The sequence below is a fragment of the Limanda limanda genome, chromosome 16 (assembly GCF_963576545.1).
Source record: "Limanda limanda chromosome 16, fLimLim1.1, whole genome shotgun sequence".
NCBI classification, from domain to species: Eukaryota; Metazoa; Chordata; class Actinopteri; order Pleuronectiformes; family Pleuronectidae; genus Limanda; species Limanda limanda.
The window spans coordinates 2,017,952-2,035,156 of record NC_083651.1 but is presented as its reverse complement, the minus strand read 5'-3'; the positions used below and the strand labels follow the sequence as shown (position 1 = coordinate 2,035,156).

Below are 17,205 nucleotides of genomic sequence, written 5' to 3'. Positions count from 1 at the left end.
TCCTCCTCTCTCTTCCTCTCTCACTCTTTCCTTCCTGCCTCCTCCTCCTCTCACACATCTCATCAAACTGCTTCCATCTCTTCTCCGTCAGTTTCTGATGATTCTGATGATTCCGCTCACTCAGACCACAGGAAGTGAACGTCCCCTCCTCTTCCTCTCTGTCCTGAGTAATGTTGAAGGAGAAGAAACCTCTTGTGTCTCTAATTGTGTTTGTGCTTCATCTTCCTGTCTGTCTCTCTCTCTCTCTCTCTCTCCCCAGGAGCAGACACCGACTGAACCAGACCAACAACAGCCTGAGGGGGGGGGGGGGAGACCTGATGATGATGACTGATGCAGTGGGGGGGGGGGGGGGACACAGGTAGAGGAGCCACTTGAACACTTTGTGTGAGCGACAAACTCCAAATCAGTATATAATTGGTCCTTTATCCTAGAACACACACAGACACACACACAGACACACACACAGACACACACACAGACACACACCCTGTAGGCTCCATGAACACAGTCGCCTCAGACGAGTGTTTCTCTGGGTCTCCTGACCTTTGACCCCCGATGGCAGGAGGTTCACCACAGGCCGAGGAGAAGATGTTTTTCTCTGTTTCCTCCTGAAACACACGGACCCAGCTTCTCTCTCTGACTGATGATCTGCTGACGTCTGATGATAAACACTCATGTTATCGTGAGGATCACAAACACACGAGTCACATGTTCGTCTTTTGTTTGATTGAATACAGAAAGAAACGAGTTGATTAGTGAAGCCAAAGTCAGATTCGGTTTCCCTGGGTTTAATTAGCTCCACATCAGGAAATGCCTCCGTTTCCTCTCGATGCCTCGGATCTGATGTCGTCTGGAAATCAACAGTTTGAGCAAATGAAGCTCGTGTATTTATAAGATTATACAACAAACTTCAAAGGGTGACAGTTAAACATTTACACCTTTACTGTGCAGATAATATGTTATATAACACAACCTGTTCCCACAAGATAATGATCCAGTTCTAACAAGTTATTTATCTCACGTGCACCAGATCATAAAAACGTCTCTGTACTTTGCAAATCAAACTCATAAATCACTTCAGGAGTTGTTCTGTTGGAATCTGTAACGTCCACTCGGCAGCTGAGTTACAACTTTCTCACTTAAACTCCACATCACTGTGAGATGTGCTGAGTCAAGGGGGCGGGGGGGGGCGGGCAGCGTCTTGAACAGGATCTGTCTCTGTGTCTTCCTGAGGGACGAGCTCACAGACCTGAATCTTTAATTTTTAATCAGACAGTAATTTATTATCCAGGAAATCTGGAAGATTCAGGGAAAAGTCCTGGATACTAATAGAATCCGTGATTTATGAATGATGGGAAACACTTGATCAAACACACCTGAGATTTACAGTTTTAAACACAAGTTCACGCTCTTTAAAAAATATCTGTCAAACTTAAAATGTCTGAGAAAACGACACCGGAAAAGTTAAACTAACGTAAATCTGGGAGGACGCTGGATTCTTCCCTGTTTCTTATTTTCTGTAGAACACACACACACAACTACACACACACACACACACACACACACACACACACACACACACACACACAGCTACACACACACACAGACACACACACACACTGGAGGACACTGGTCTCTCTGTGTGGACCAGTAAGTGCCCCCCACCCTCCGGGCTCCTCTCCTCATGAACCAGACTCTCTCTCTCTCTCCCTGTCGCTCGCCCTCAGGTGCAGCTGAAGCAGAGACTCTAAAAAGCAAAGTGTGGACACGAGAGCTTTGAACAGAGCGATGAGCTGGAATCAGCCGTCGCTCGGAGCCGCGTCACAGAAACAATCATGACTCATCACAACTCAACTCTGACAATCACATTTAAACTGTTTTTAAAGAACTTTCTGGTTCAATTTCCAGCAGAAACATCAACAAACTGATGAATCGACTGTTCGATCTCGTCCTGAACTGCCAACGAGTCAATGAGCAGATAATTAGGAACATCTATTTAAATCTGTTACAATCTGATGCAACAGTTCTGAACCAAATCTTCTCTGTGTGACGAGTATAATGTTCACAGTGTTTGACAAACAGATGTTTTTACACATTTTAAATAATGATGGTGACTGGAGAAGCTGTCGTTCAGGATCAGGGTCTAAAGAGTCAGTGATAACTTCAATGTGAACTCATGTTCAGATACAGACTTTTAGGTTCAAGTTTCAGATTGTAGAATTTAATTAATAATTAGGAACAACTATTTAAATCTGATACAGTCTGAAGCAACAAATCTTCTCTGTGTGACGAGTATAATGTTCAAATGTTTGACAAACAGATGTTTTTACACATTTTGAATAATGATGGTGACTTGAGAAGCTGTCGTTCAGGATCAGGGTCTAAAGAGTCAGTGAAAACTTCAATGTGAACTCATGAAAAAATATATACATCTAAATTGATATATATTTAGATTAGGGCTGGGCAAGTTAACTAGTTAATTTCGAGTTAACTCATCACTTATTTAACTCAGACAATTATTTTATCTCGCATTAACTCAGGTTTGATTATTTATTGTTTTATTGTGAAAGTCAGGCTTTTATTTTGTAAATGTCTGTTGCTGACTGCTGCGGAACCGGAAAAAAGAAAATAATTGGCGGATAAACAACTATGGATAAGGGTACGGAGCTTTTCCATGGCCATTTTCATTTTAAAGTTCTTCCAGACGGTTAAAACGATTAAAACTTTTAATCGTTGCCCAGCCCTAATTTAGATGTATATATTTTATTTTCTATTTTAAATTTTTGATATTCTATTTCATTGTTATTCTATTTTATTCTTTTTTATTCTATTTTATACTATTTCTATTTTTATTTTATTTTTTTGGGTTGAAATTACTGAGCATTGCTTAAAGAGAGTGTGTGACCCAAGCATTTCATTGACAGTGACTACTTCATGTTATCTCTGTTCATTTGACACACAGATACAGACTTGTAGGTTCAAGTTTCAGATTTCAGAATTTATCAGGATCCAAATGAGTGATTATTCTAATAATTATGTTTTAAAAACCATGCACAGTGTTTTTGCTACTTTAGAGTTTGTTTCTGTATTTCTCCAGTTTCCAGAGTCATTTAAACTCCTGAGCTCCTCTCATGTCTCACAGGTTATTTCTCACTGTCAGGTTTATCTCTTCATGATCCTGAACACGAGCTGAACACGTCTGAAGTTTAACGTTCACTCAGCTCCAGAGGTCTCCTGCCTCAGGGTCCAGTTCCCATGAAGCTCTGGTCACGTGTGAACTCCACCTTAATGACAGGGTCCTGCTTGTGACCCGGAGATTAACCCCGACCCACCTCCGTCACCTGGCCCTGGGGCGGGGGGGCGGAGGAGGGGTGGAGGGGGGGGAAGCACCATCAGTGACAGAGGAGGAGTAAATCTACTTCAACGCCTGAGGTGGTGACGGAGAAAAGTGAAGACTGGAAAGATAGAGAAAGGTAAAAAGACTTTCAGTAGCTGTGAGGAGACGTGCAGATAAAGAAGGAGGGAGGAGAAGAGGAGGAGAAGAGGAGGAGAAGAGGAGGAGACCTGCCGGGCGGAGGAGGGGAAGAGGAGGACTGAAGGTTAACTTAATTATTAACTCCGGCCTGTTTTCTGTTACAATAACGTTTCCTCTCTTTATTACACAATGTGTTTAGTGTTATTCATCTGGGACAAACAGACTTTTCCAATTATCTAATTAAAGTTTTTCTTCAACACTGTGGTGAAAATAAAAGTTCTGGTTATAACAATGTGGTTTTACACAGAAATACAGATCTGTAACATCTGCACCATATAAACAAATAAAACTCAATAACTACTACATGAATTAAATTATTCTATTCTATTGTTATAAAACCATAGTTTCAGTTCACAAAGCTTCAAAGCTGTAAAGACACTGACATCATCCTCAGTTTGACTGTGGCTCAGTATTTATATTAATTTATAATATTTCATATCCTCGTCTCTCCTTTTCTCTATTTGCTATAAAAACACAGGATGGTCTTTTCAGCTGCACGGGGATCGAACCCTGTCTGAGTGGACGACCCGCTCGCCCGCTCTCTCCTTCTTTAAGAGGAGGTGATGAAAGGAAGAGAGAGAGAACCTGAGGTTTCTTATATTAATGATCTTGAACTGAGACAGAAGGAGAAATGGGAGGAAGAGGAGAGAGAGAGAGAGAGAGAGAGAGAGAGAGAGAGAGAGAGAGAGAGAGAGAGAGAGGAAACCAGACACTGACAAGAGGAAGGAGGGCCACGACAGCACAGGACCATCTGGGATCACACACACACACACACACACACACACACACACACACACACACACACACACACACACACACACACACACACACAGACAGACAGACACACACTCAGATGATTGTGTCCTCAGGTCACACTCACAGTTCTCTGTATCTAATCCTTCTCTCATTCCTCCCACGTCTCCACGTTGCTTATTCTTCTGTTTCTAACGTCTCATATCAACGATCGTTCAGACGAATCAAACGCACTCAGCACATTTTACCTCTAACATGACTCATCACTTTGGAAATAGAGGCTCACACTGACTTCAGGCTCACGGTGTTTCCTCTGACTCAGACCAGGGAACCGGTCGCTCGGACACGTAGACGTCCAGCCTGAGTCACGTCTGCTTTTGATTAACAAATGTATTTATGTTCATCGTTCCAAAGGCAAAATGTAAATAGAGAAATGGTCTTTACTTTGTTTTCTGTGACAAAGGAACCCAGGTCTTCTCTCCAGCTGTTTCCTGCTCGTGCACAACTTGTCCCAGTTCCTCCTGGTGGGAGCTGGTCTGGCTCAGGTCGTGCAGACTGAGGAGCAGCCAACTGAGGCAGCTGCTGCCAAACACCGGCTGAGACTCATCGGGCTCAGAGCCCAGAGTTAGTATCGCTCCACATCGTCCCAACGCTTCAAATTCAAATCAAATTTTATTTGTATAGCCCATATTCACAAATAACAATTCGTCTCATAGGGCTTTAACATGGTGAGACATCCTCTGTCCTTAACCCTCAACAAGAGTCAGGACAAACTACTAAAAACCCTTTTAACAGGTAAAAATATGTAGAAACCTCAGAGAGACACATGTGAGGATCCGTCTCCCAGGACGGACACAAGTGACACAGATGTCAAGTGAAGGAAAACATCATCGGGATTAAAGTTTTTTAGCAGCATCGATGAGGGTAAACATTTTTGAAGGATAACTTCAATACTATATGTCAAGTAGTCCTGCTGCATCATAGTCTCTGGTCAGCAGCAAGATCATGATCCAGCATCAAGACCAGATCCACTATAGTCCACAGTCAAGGTCCCACAGCTCGGCCACGAGGAAAACCTGCAGAGCTGCAGAGCTGCAAGAGAAGAACTCCAAGTGGAATCCATCCACAAGATCAGAATTCCACAGTTTGCTTTTCCACTTATTTCTCAGGGTTAAATGTTTGTCAGCTACTGAACAGGAGAGTGAAATGAGGAATACATTTGTGTCTCAGTTAAAAACAAACTGAAATTTGAAGCATCATGTTTTCCCCAGAGGAGCGAGCACCTTCCTGAGCTTTGTGTTCAGCAGCATGATCGTCCTCAGCAGCAGATTCACTGTCTCTCAGGTCAGAGCGTCTCTGTGATGGAGCTGCTGATGGACGTGTCAGCGTCAGCCCTTGACCTTGGTCCTCGTCCCAGCGAGTCTGGACTCTGTCTCGATGGTGAAAGCTTGTCAAGGTGAAGAATGAGGTCAGAGGTCGTGAGGTCACACTTCAGATGAACTGTGACCTCGCTCCACCGCAGGCGAAACGCCTCAGAAATCATCTTTTCATCTTCAAAACACTGAGTGAACTTCAAGAATCGGACAAATTATCAGGTTGAGATTCTTCTGAACTCTCTGGGTTTCAACCACTTCACTGAGGAACCTTCACCTGGTGAAGATGGACAAGATGCAAGAAGATTCAGAGCACACACATGTAGAACACACACACATGTAGAACACACACATGTAGAACACACATGTAGAACACACATGTAGAACACACATGTAGAACACACACATGTAGAGCACACACATGTAGATCACACACATGTAGAACACACACACATGTAGAACACACACATGTAGAACACACACATGTAGAGCACACACATGTAGAACACACACATGTAGAACACACACATGTAGAACACACACATGTAGAACACACACATATAGAACACACACATGTAGAACACACACATGTAGAACACACACATATAGAACACACACATGTAGAACACACACATGTAGAACACACACATATAGAACACACACATGTAGAACACACACATGTAGAACACACACATGTAGAACACACACATGTAGAACACACACATATAGAACACACACATGTAGAACACACACATATAGAACACACACATGTAGAACACACACATGTAGAACACACACATGTAGCGTCCATGAAACATGAAAACACACACGTCCCTCTCTTGTCCCTCTGCCGTCACATCTGGACTCCAGTGATATTTGGTTTTGTGTGTACCTGTCCTCTTTGTGGTGTGGACACACATCAGTGCGTCTCTGCCCCCCCCTCCCTCTCCTCCAGCAGGAATCCATCCTCACGTAACAACTCACACGTGGTCGCAAGATTTGTTTTTCCCTCCTCGCTTCACCTCGGCTTCCTGCCTGAACCCTCGTCCGTCCCTCTGCCAGCCGGACTTGTTCCCACACTCCCCCCCCCCGTGTCCACACAGACGTTTCTCTGCCAGAAAGATGCCCACCGCTGCCAGAGAGGGGGGGCCGGGGGGATCATGTGTTGTGTCAACACGCTGGAGCCCTGCACACACCAGACCCAGAGGACGACTCACAGTGGGACAGCGTCCACTCTGCCAACTGGAGTGAAGAAACAACACGAGACACCGGGCGTCCAGCCCAGTGTCCTGCCACCAGATCAGCAGACTGGCATACTGGGACGGCACTGGGATGGCACTGGGATGGCACTGGGATGGCACTGGGATGGCACTGGGATGGCACTGGGATGGCACTGGGATGGTACTGGGATGGCACTGGCACTGGGATGGCACTGGGATGGCACTGGGACGGCACTGGCACTGGGATGGCACTGGGATGGCACTGGGATGGTACTAGGATGGCACTGGCATGCTAGAATGGCACTGGGATGGCACTGGGATGGCACTGGGATGGCACTGGCACTGGGATGGCACTGGGATGGTACTGGAATGGCACTGGGATGGTACTGGCATGCTGGGATGGCACTGGGATGGCACTGGGATGGCATCGGGATGGCACTGGGATGGAACTGGGATGGCACTGGGATGTCACTGGCACTGGGATGGCACTGGCATGGCACTGGGATGGCACTGGGACGGCACTGGCACTGGGATGGCACTGGGATGGAACTGGGATGGCACTGGGATGGAACTGGGATGGCACTGGGACGGCACTGGCACTGGGATGGCACTGGCATGGCACTGGGATGGCACTGGGACGGCACTGGCACTGGGATGGCACTGGGATGGCACTGGGATGGTACTGGAATGGCACTGGCATGCTGGGACGGCACTGGGATGGCACTGGGATGGCACTGGGATGGCACTGGCATGCTAGAATGGCACTGGGATGGCACTGGGATGGCACTGGGATGGCACTGGGATGGTACTGGAATGGCACTGGCACTGGGATGGTACTGGAATGGCACTGGGATGGTACTGGAATGGCACTGGCACTGGGATGGTACTGGAATGGCACTGGCATGCTGGGACGGCACTGGGATGGCACTGGCATGCTAGAATGGCACTGGGATGGCACTGGGATGGCACTGGGATGGTACTGGGATGGCACTGGCACTGGGATGGCACTGGGACGGCACTGGCACGGCACTGGGATGGCACTGGGATGGCACTGGGACGGCACTGGGATGGCACTGGCACTGGGATGGCACTGGGATGGCACTGGGATGGCACTGGGACGGCACTGGGATGGCACTGGGACGGCACTGGGACGGCACTGAGACGGCACTGGGATGGCACTGGCACTGGGATGGCACTGGGATGGCACTGGGATGGCACTGGGACGGCACTGGGATGGCACTGGGACGGCACTGGGATGGCACTGGACCGATCCACAGACTGCCAGTGGCCTCTCAGCTTAAACACTTCAAAACACGAGATGAAATCAAAGCAGCAGAATCAGAGAAGGAAGGGGGGGGGCAGAATCTCCTAATGTGCAGCAACCAGCCGAGTGTGGACACATGAAGATCAGCAGAGTTTACTGGGCCTTGAAAACCAGTTCACTGCTTAAATGGGAGTCACCAGGAGCCTGTTGTGTAATGTGTTGTGTTGCTTCACAGAATCAACAGAAACACTCGGTTACAAACTGGGAACTTCTGATTCTGCCTTTGTCCGACGAGAGGATTTGATCATGTGACCCAATATCTTTACAGTTAGATTATTTTTTCCAGACTTCATCCTGAATAGTTGCACTGTCCCTTTAACTCCATGGAGCTCAGTGATTGGACGGTGGCTCCTCTGCACCTGCTACACAACCAATATGTATATCTGCCCACAGCCAGTGACCTCTGACCCCTGCTGGTCACCAGACTGGGGGCGGGGGGGCTCCAACACCAGCCACACCTGTTGCCGGGGCAGGAAGGGGCTCGCATCCCCCCCTCCCGTCTCCCTCCACCTCTGGAAATAGACCCTGTTGCTACAGAAGTTACATAAGTCGCCTCTTTCTGGAGCCGTTGATTAATGAGCACAGACGGTTGGACGCTCGTAACGTCTATTTGTGTGTGTGTCTGTGTGTGTCTGTCTGTGTGTTGTTGTCGACACGAGTGGGTCCAGGGTAAATCTGGCTCTTTAACGTGGCTCTCGTTTGGTTCGGTGTGTTGGCCTCGGTCCTGGAAAGAGCGGTGGAGGAGATCAGTGGGTCAGCTGATCAGAAACAAGGGGACAAGGAGACAAGGGGACAAGGAGATAAGGGGACAAGGAGACAAGGGGACAAGGAGATAAGGAGATAAGGGGACAAGGAGATAAGGAGATAAGGGGACAAGGAGACAGTCCTGGTTCTGGTGGTGCAATGAAATTCAAAGATCTCATCTGTGTCACTGCTCAGATTCAGACCATCAGCCATTTTTCTGAAGTTCAATTTATGTTTTTTTAAATCATAATAAATTAAATTCTAGATCTATGTCAACTAGACAGATATGAAGGAGGATCAGAGTCATGATTCAAGATGAGGTGGAGAAGAAGTCGAGCAGAGAACAAACCGAATGTTTGTAGATAAATTAACATTAACGTTATTAAAACCAAATTAAATATATTTAAATAATATGTATTATAAGGTATTTAAGATGTAACGTTCCTGAGAGAATTTGACGTGAGGTTATGTAGCAAAATATAAAACACGATCAGGCTGTGATGAGGGGAAACAGCCAATTAGGCCAAAAAGAAAATTGACACTGAAATCAGATCAGTGAAGTCAGATTGAAGCAAAACCTTTTATAGAAATAAAGCAAAGACACGTGTTACTAAAAGAACAATATCTCAGACTTTAATATCTGGCAGACAGTAGCTGTATTAAATACATATATTTACTTTCCAGTTTTTCTTTCCCTAGCGGATTAATTTCCAGTTCTCATTTGAACACGGAACCATTTATTCCAGTCACATCTGAATCCGACTGTTAATATCAAATAGACTTTTTAGAACCATTATTATTTACACAAGTTACAAAAATAATATATATTTCACCAAAAAAAAGACAATAGGAAGCTCTATAAAATTACAAATATATTTCTATTATAAAAAGACATGTTTTTTTAAATACTCTTCCAGCTCAGATGAGGGGGGGGGGGGTGAGGGGGGGGGGGGTGAGCTGCTCTGTGTGTTGGTTTGTGATTCTGACAAATGTTCCAGTGAAAATATTCAACAAGTGTCCTCGTCCTTGTCTCCTCGTCTCCTCGTCTCCTCGTCTCCTCGTCTCCTTGTCTCCTTGTCTCCTTGTCTCCTCGTCTCCTCGTCTCCTCGTCTCCTTGTCTCCTTGTCTCCTCAGTGATCGTGTCCTTCAGTCTCTTCAGGCGTCCGGGACTCAGTGGATCTTTCGGAGGCTCGACCCGACGTCACCAGTTGCCATCCAGCTGTATCCTGTTGGGTGGTTGTCAGTGTGGGTGGGTGGGTGGATGGGTGGGGGAGGCAGGTGCATGTTCAGGGGGGAGACGTCCACCCCCCCCCTCTCTCTCTCTCTCTCGTGGCTTCACTCCGCCTGCCAGCCTCCGTGTCACATGCCTGAGGAGAGACGGACAGATCTGATTAGAACACAGAGCTCAGAGGCTCAGAGGTCAACGGATCTATTCTGAGAGACGCTGGACTCTGGTGGTCCTAGTAAACACCCCCCCGCTAACAGGGGACCTCAGCTCATTCAGAGACAGAAACACAGAACGGAGGAAACAGATCTGAGAGAGTTCCAGCTCCTCGTCCCCCCCTCTGACTGTTACAGTTGGAATTCCAGCCCTGAACATTCCTCTCGCTCGGAAGCAAGTTCCAACACTTTCAGATCTTCTGTCGACTGGAGAAGATCTGAAAAGCACCTGATTCTTACACTATCTCTATTTTTATTCTATTTTTTTGCTTGTAATTACTTGAGCATTGCTTAAAGAGAGCCTGTGACTCAGGTATTTCATTGCCAGCGACTGCTTCATGTTCTCTCTGTGCATTTGACAATAAAAATCTTGAATGAGTCTCTGAAGTGACGTGAAAACATAGAAATAGAAAAGTAGAAGTGTCGTGTGTGAGGCAGATTTCACGGGTGTTGGCGGTTGTGACTCAAGTATTTCATTGCCAGCGACTGCTTCATGTTATCTCGGTGCATTTGATAATAAACTCTTAAAACCACCTGAGCCACGACTCACATCAAATGCCCTTATGTTATTACCGACAGCTTTCACCAGTAACAAGATATGATATTAACTGAACATGATTGAAATGTAAACCTTGGATTGTCAGGGTAAGAGTTAGTTTATTTCTTAACTCAATCTGAACAAATGTTTTCTTTCAACATTCTCAAAGCTGGCAATATTCAAGAGGCTCATGATTAGTTTTGATTATAAACAAAGACCATAGCTCATTGTTTGTTTATACCGCTTACCTTCTGCTACATTAAGCATGGAGAATGATTTTAAAAATAATATTTTATTTGTGTTTCTGATTATATGGCATGGCATATCATGAAATAATCCCAACTGCTGGGAAGTAGTTTGAGTTAAGCTTGTTTCCAATAATTCCTCAGCTTGTGATTAAACTACTTTGTTGTTATGATCAGATTTGTGACGTGAAAATTTCACGATGTTGTCTTTCCTTCTCCACAGTTAAGTGAGTGACAGAGTGAAAAGTGATTCTCTCTCTCCTGTGAAACCCCCAGAGGCCTCGAGGGCCGCGTGACGGGGGAGGGGGGGGGCAGCTCCGTGTCACCGTCCGGACACGTCACTGCTTCTCAGAACCCTGGAGGGGGGGGGGGTCGTTAACACCCGGACCCTTAAATTGATGGTTCTGCGCAGGTAGCCTTCACAGAACTGCAATAACTCCACCAAACCAGCACCCGGGCATATTTGCACATTTGCACTACTGCACAAATTGCACTATTTTTGTTTTATTTTTCTCTTCATCTGTAAAGATATATATTTAGATATATATATTTTATTTTCTATTTTTAAATTTTTTATATTCTATTTTATTCTATTTTATACTTATTCTATTTTATTTTTATTTTTCTCTTCATCTGTAAAGATACATATTTAGATATTTACATGTTATTTTCTATTTTTTTATTTTTGATATTCTATTTTATTCTATTTTATACTTATTCGATTGTTTTATTTTTCTCTTCATCTGTAAAGATATATATATTTAGATATATATATTTTATTTTCTATTTTAAAATTTTTGATATTCTATTTTATACTTATTCTATTGTTTTATTTTTCTCTTCATCTGTAAAGATATATATATTTAGATATATATATTTTATTTTCTATTTTAAAATTTTTGATATTCTATTTTATACTTATTCTATTGTTTTATTTTTCTCTTCATCTGTAAAGATATATATTTAGATATATATATTTTATTATCTATTTTTAAATTTTTGATATTCTATTTTATACTTATTCTATTGTTTTATTTTTCTCTTCATCTGTAAAGATATATATATTTAGATATATATATTTTATTTTCTATTTTAAAATTTTTGATATTCTATTTTATACTTATTCTATTGTTTTATTTTTCTCTTCATCTGTAAAGATATATATTTAGATATATATATATTTTATCTTCTATTTTTAAATTTTTGATATTCTATTTTATTCTATTTTATTCTATTTTTATTTAATTTTTTTGATAATTACTGAGCATTGCTTAAAGAGAGCCTGTGACTCAAGTATTTCATTGCCAGCGACTGCTTCATGTTGTCTCTGTGCATTTGACAATATTGACAATTGTGTTTCTTCCTGTTTCCGGTTCTCTGGCGTCTCAGTTTCCTTCAGGACAATGAGGTTTATCACGTTGGAGCTGATATACGTCATAGAGCAGTTACTGTATATTACAGATCTGCAACAAGTAGAAGTCAGAGTCGGGGGTGCAGCTCTGAGCGTGAGGAGGTTCTGACAGCGAGGAGGCGGGATCACTTACTCTCTAACGTCTTGTCCAGGTCGGCGATGAAGTCCTCCAGCTCCTTGGTGTCCCCGAGTCTGGCTGCAGAGGAGAAGAAGCAAAGATTCAGAGATTCAGACTCAAACCGGAGCATCTTGAATCCCCGGACGGTTCAGTCACAGCCCGTCTCTCTCTCTCTTCTCGTGATGTCACTCACGTTTCGGTGACGTCAGCGGCGGCGGCGAGGCGGCGGAGGGCGAGAACACGGAGAGAGAATTCAGCCGCTCGTCACTGAAGCTGAAGCTGTTTCTGTTCAGAGACTCTGCACCTGTCACAAAGAGAGAGAGAGGACACGGATTAGAACGAGCTCACACACACACACACACACACACTCACACACACACACACACACACACACACACACACACACACACACACACACAGGTCTGATGTGTGTCAGTGGAGCAGCTTCAGTGTGTAATCAGAACATTCTCCTGTAATCACATCCTTCCTCTGGGGCCTGTCACACACACATGCATGTGCTTGTATCCACACACACACACACACACACACACACACACACACACACACACACACACACACACACACACACACACACACACAGACACACACACTGAGACTCGGACCGCTGAGCTCAAACCATCTCTGGACACGACACCTTCTAGTTCCCGCTCGGCTCCTCTGGACTCGAGGACGAGCAGAGCAGCTTGATGATGGGCTGCAGCTGATCTGTACCACTCAGATCTATAGAGCTAGAGATCTATACTACAGATCCACAGATCCACAGATCTATAGATCTACAGAGCGTCACATGTAAGACACAAGTTGAGTGTGTGTATGTGATAAAAAGGCTGCAGACACCATCAGGGTTTAATGTCGACCACTTAACTCCCCCCCCCCTCTCCTCCCTGACCTGACCCACTCAGCACTGAACACACAGCGTGAGACCCCCCCCCGCGCGCCCCCCCCTCACTTCCTCCCTGCGATGGATCCCATCCATCAGGCTGCAGCACAATAGGGCGACAGCTCCTCTTCATCAGAGCGCCATGGAGAAGACGCAGCTCCGGCAGGAATCTGATCCCTGGAGCAAATCAACAACGAGCTCATTAGAGGAGCCACAGGTTCACCTGCCCCCCCCCCCGTCAGTACACACTGTGGGACCTGATGATGGAATCACAAACCCACCGGAACACATCAGATCTTAATCATGTTGCTCTTTAAAAAGCTCTGATTCTCTCTCTCTCTTCTCACACTTCTTCCACTGATCAACTCTCCAGAAACCCGAACCACCATGAAGATCTCTTCTCCTCCGAACCTGCAGATCCCAGCCCACTCACACATGTGGGAAGCTGCAGTTTCTCTACTCGTGGGGACCGGAGACATATTTTCCTCAGTGTGTCAGAAGCTGTCCTCACTGAGTAACTGAGTACGGGGGGGCAGGTCTGCCAAAGGTATATGCAGCAGGAGCTTAATCTCACCCAAGAATCTCTGGAGCACTTCTCTTGCTCGTTTTGTGTAATTGTGTTTTCATGCAAGTGCAACCACACGATAAGATAAGGAGGAGGAGGAGGAGGAGGAGGAGGAGGAGGAGGAGGAGGAGGAGGAGGAGGAGGAGGAGGAGGAGGAGGAGGAGGAGGAGGAGGAGGAGGAGATATGACTCCATGAGGGAGCATTAATGAGGCTGAAGGTCCATGAGCCTCAGATAAAACAGACTCACACAGTGTATCAGCAACAAGAGGCAGATATGATTTCTAAAAGACCTGATCTCCATTCTGGAGTCCCACTTTGCAGGAGTGTAATATTTCATATTGCACAGTTTAAAGTTCTGGATCCTGCTCAGATGAAGACATGGTCCTGTAACTGATCCTAGAGCAGGATGTTAGTTATGATCCTAGAGCAGGTTGTTAGTTATGATCCTAGAGCAGGTTGTTAGTTATGATCCTAGAACAGTTTGTTAGTTATGATCCTAGAGCAGGTTGTTAGTTATGATCCTAGAACAGTTTGTAAGTTATGATCCTAGAGCAGTTTGTAAGTTATGATCCTAGAGCAGTTTGTTAGTTATGATCCTAGAGCAGTTTGTAAGTTATGATCCTAGAGCAGTTTGTAAGTTATGATCCTAGAGCAGGTTGTTAGTTATGATCCTAGAGCAGTTTGTAAGTTATGATCCTAGAGCAGTTTGTAAGTTATGATCCTAGAGCAGGATGTTAGTTTATGATCCTAGAGCAGTTTGTTGGTTATGATCCTAGAACAGTTTGTTAGTTATGATCCTAGAGCAGTTTGTTAGTTATGATCCTACAGAATAAAGGTTGTTTAACTGGTCCTAGGGCCGGATGTGAGTGATGCTCCTACAAAATAAAGGTCGTTTAACTGGTCCTAGAGCAGGATGTGAGGGATGCTCCTACATAATAAAGGTCGTTTAACTGGTCGTAGAGCAGGATGTGAGGGATGCTCCTACATAATAAAGGTCGTTTAACTGGTCCTAGGGCCGGATGTGAGTGATGCTCCTACAAAATAAAGGTCGTTTAACTGGTCCTAGAGCAGGATATTAGTTATGCTCCTACAGAATAAAGGTCCTGTAACTGGTCCTAGGGCCGGATGTGAGTGATGCTCCTACAGAATAAAGGTCCTGTAACTGATCCTAGAGCAGGATGTTAGTGATGCTCCTTCAGAATAAAGGTCGTGTCTCACTGTCGGAGTCGCTGATGCCGCTGTCGCTGACGCATGCGCTGCTCCTCCTCTTCGCGGTCTTCAGGTGCTCGTCGTACCGGAAGTGACGTTTCTCCACCGGCGACGTGAAGTCCTCCATCACCGCGTCGAACTCGCACAGGACGTCACTCAGGTCCTGCTCGTGCACGAGGTCCGCTGCGGGACAACACGCACAACGGACACACAACAGACACACAACGGACACACAACAAGTGATGTCAGTCATCAGATCCATAATGAGCTGAATGTGAAAGATGCAGCCTCATAATAAACTAAAATATGATTATACAACATGAAGGAACCTACAGTGACAATTAAAGCAAAGTTATGATTTATTAATAATTAATAAATAGAGCTTGAACTCACCTTGGGCTTTGAGCTTTGGAGATTTCATGATTCCAGTGTTTTTATCCAGAAAAGTCCAGAAAAGTCTGTTTGTTCTGAAGTGAACGTGCAAAGTTCCTCAGTGACAAAGTTCACTGTTCGATTCCCGCAGCTCGAACTGAGGCTGAAGCTCCAGAGCTGCAGCTTTATAGAGCTGTGTGTGGGCGTGAGAGTGTGTGTGTGAGTGTGTGTGTGAGTGTGAGTGTGCGTGTGTGAGTGTGCGAGTGTGAGTGTGTGTGCAGTGACCAATAGAAGTTTCCCCGGGTTGAAGTTACCCCCCCTCCTCCTCTCTCTCTCTCTCTCTCTCTCTCTCTCTCTCTCTCTCTCTCTCTCTCTCTCTCAATCTCTCTCTCGCTCTCTCTCGCTCTCTCTCTCTCTCATAAAAGTGTGTGTTTGTAAACAGCTCGTGTGACGTCACAGGAGGAGTAACACAGATATTAATACTTGTGACCCCGCAGCTTCTTCACATTTTATTATTATCACCGGGCAGATTCGGACACACACACACACACATAGACACACACACACACACACACACACACACACACACACACACACACACACACACACACACACACACACACATTCTAGGTTATTAATGTCTCTCAGTGATGTCGTAGATTCAATATAATGAAGTGGAAAGTTTACTAAAGTTCACTTGACTTATTATTACTGTATAACAAGTTAATTGCAGTTTATTTATTCTATTCGTTGTGTAACTTTTACAACAACAGCAAATATACAAACAACAACAACAGTAATACAAATAATCTTAGCACAATATATATTATAAATCTATAGTACAGTATAAGCTAGGATAGGAAATAGGATATAAGAAATAGGAAAGGATAAACTTTGTTGATCTTCGGGAGGAAAACTGGTTTACTACCAAAACAAAAGTACACAATCCATCAACAGATACATGACAACACCAGAAAGAGCTTCTGAAAAGGAGGAAAATAGTTTTATCCCAACAACAAAATAATCAATATCCCATAAAACTTCAGATTCTGCCTGTGAGTGGTGATTATGATATTTAATTAGTAGTTGACACTTCCCATTCAAATTCCTCTGGTAGTGATTCACACAAAGTAAATGAGGTCACTTCTCGGTGTCGAATGCAAACAGCTCATGGAGTCACGTCCATCAGGGTGTGAGAGTAAAGTCATGAGGTTGAAGTGAGTCAATGTATTTTTGTGTGTTTGATTTTAGAAACGCAGACGTCACATGTTTCCATGTTGTTGTCTCTCAGACAGATGCTGGTTTCTGCCACATCTGCTCCTTTGATCTCATCACACAGATCAAACACAACTTTATCTCATGTGAGGATGTTGTGCCTGAAACTGACCTCTGGTAAAAGTGAAGCTGCAGCGACACCTGGTGGTGAGAGCCCAGAGATGCAGCTGGTGTTTGGAAG

At 44.7% G+C, this 17,205-nt stretch overlaps 1 protein-coding gene across 1 annotated transcript; it reads right to left on the bottom strand.

Annotated features, from left to right (window-relative positions):
• Nucleotides 1–10,252: 10,252 nt before the first annotated feature.
• On the bottom strand, nucleotides 10,253–15,944 carry rgcc (regulator of cell cycle). Its single transcript, XM_061088710.1, has 5 exons — nucleotides 15,771–15,944; nucleotides 15,387–15,560; nucleotides 12,895–13,005; nucleotides 12,717–12,779; nucleotides 10,253–10,316 (listed from the first exon to the last, which is right to left on the bottom strand). Exons 1-5 carry the CDS (start codon nucleotides 15,796–15,798, stop codon nucleotides 10,309–10,311), a joined length of 384 nt encoding a protein of 127 aa, XP_060944693.1. The 5' UTR covers nucleotides 15,799–15,944; the 3' UTR covers nucleotides 10,253–10,308.
• Between the last annotated feature and the right edge of the window lie 1,261 nt (nucleotides 15,945–17,205).

Excerpts from the sequence above, each read along its gene's own strand:
- rgcc (XM_061088710.1), bottom strand. The coding sequence starts at position 15,798 with ATGAAATCTCCAAAGCTCAAAGCCCAAG. Across the intron at positions 15,561-15,770 it reads TCCAAAGCTCAAAGCCCAAG|CGGACCTCGTGCACGAGCAG; the intron begins GTGAGTTCAAGC and ends GTTGTCCCGCAG. Across the intron at positions 12,780-12,894 it reads GCCGCTGACGTCACCGAAAC|CCAGACTCGGGGACACCAAG; the intron begins GTGAGTGACATC and ends TCTCCTCTGCAG.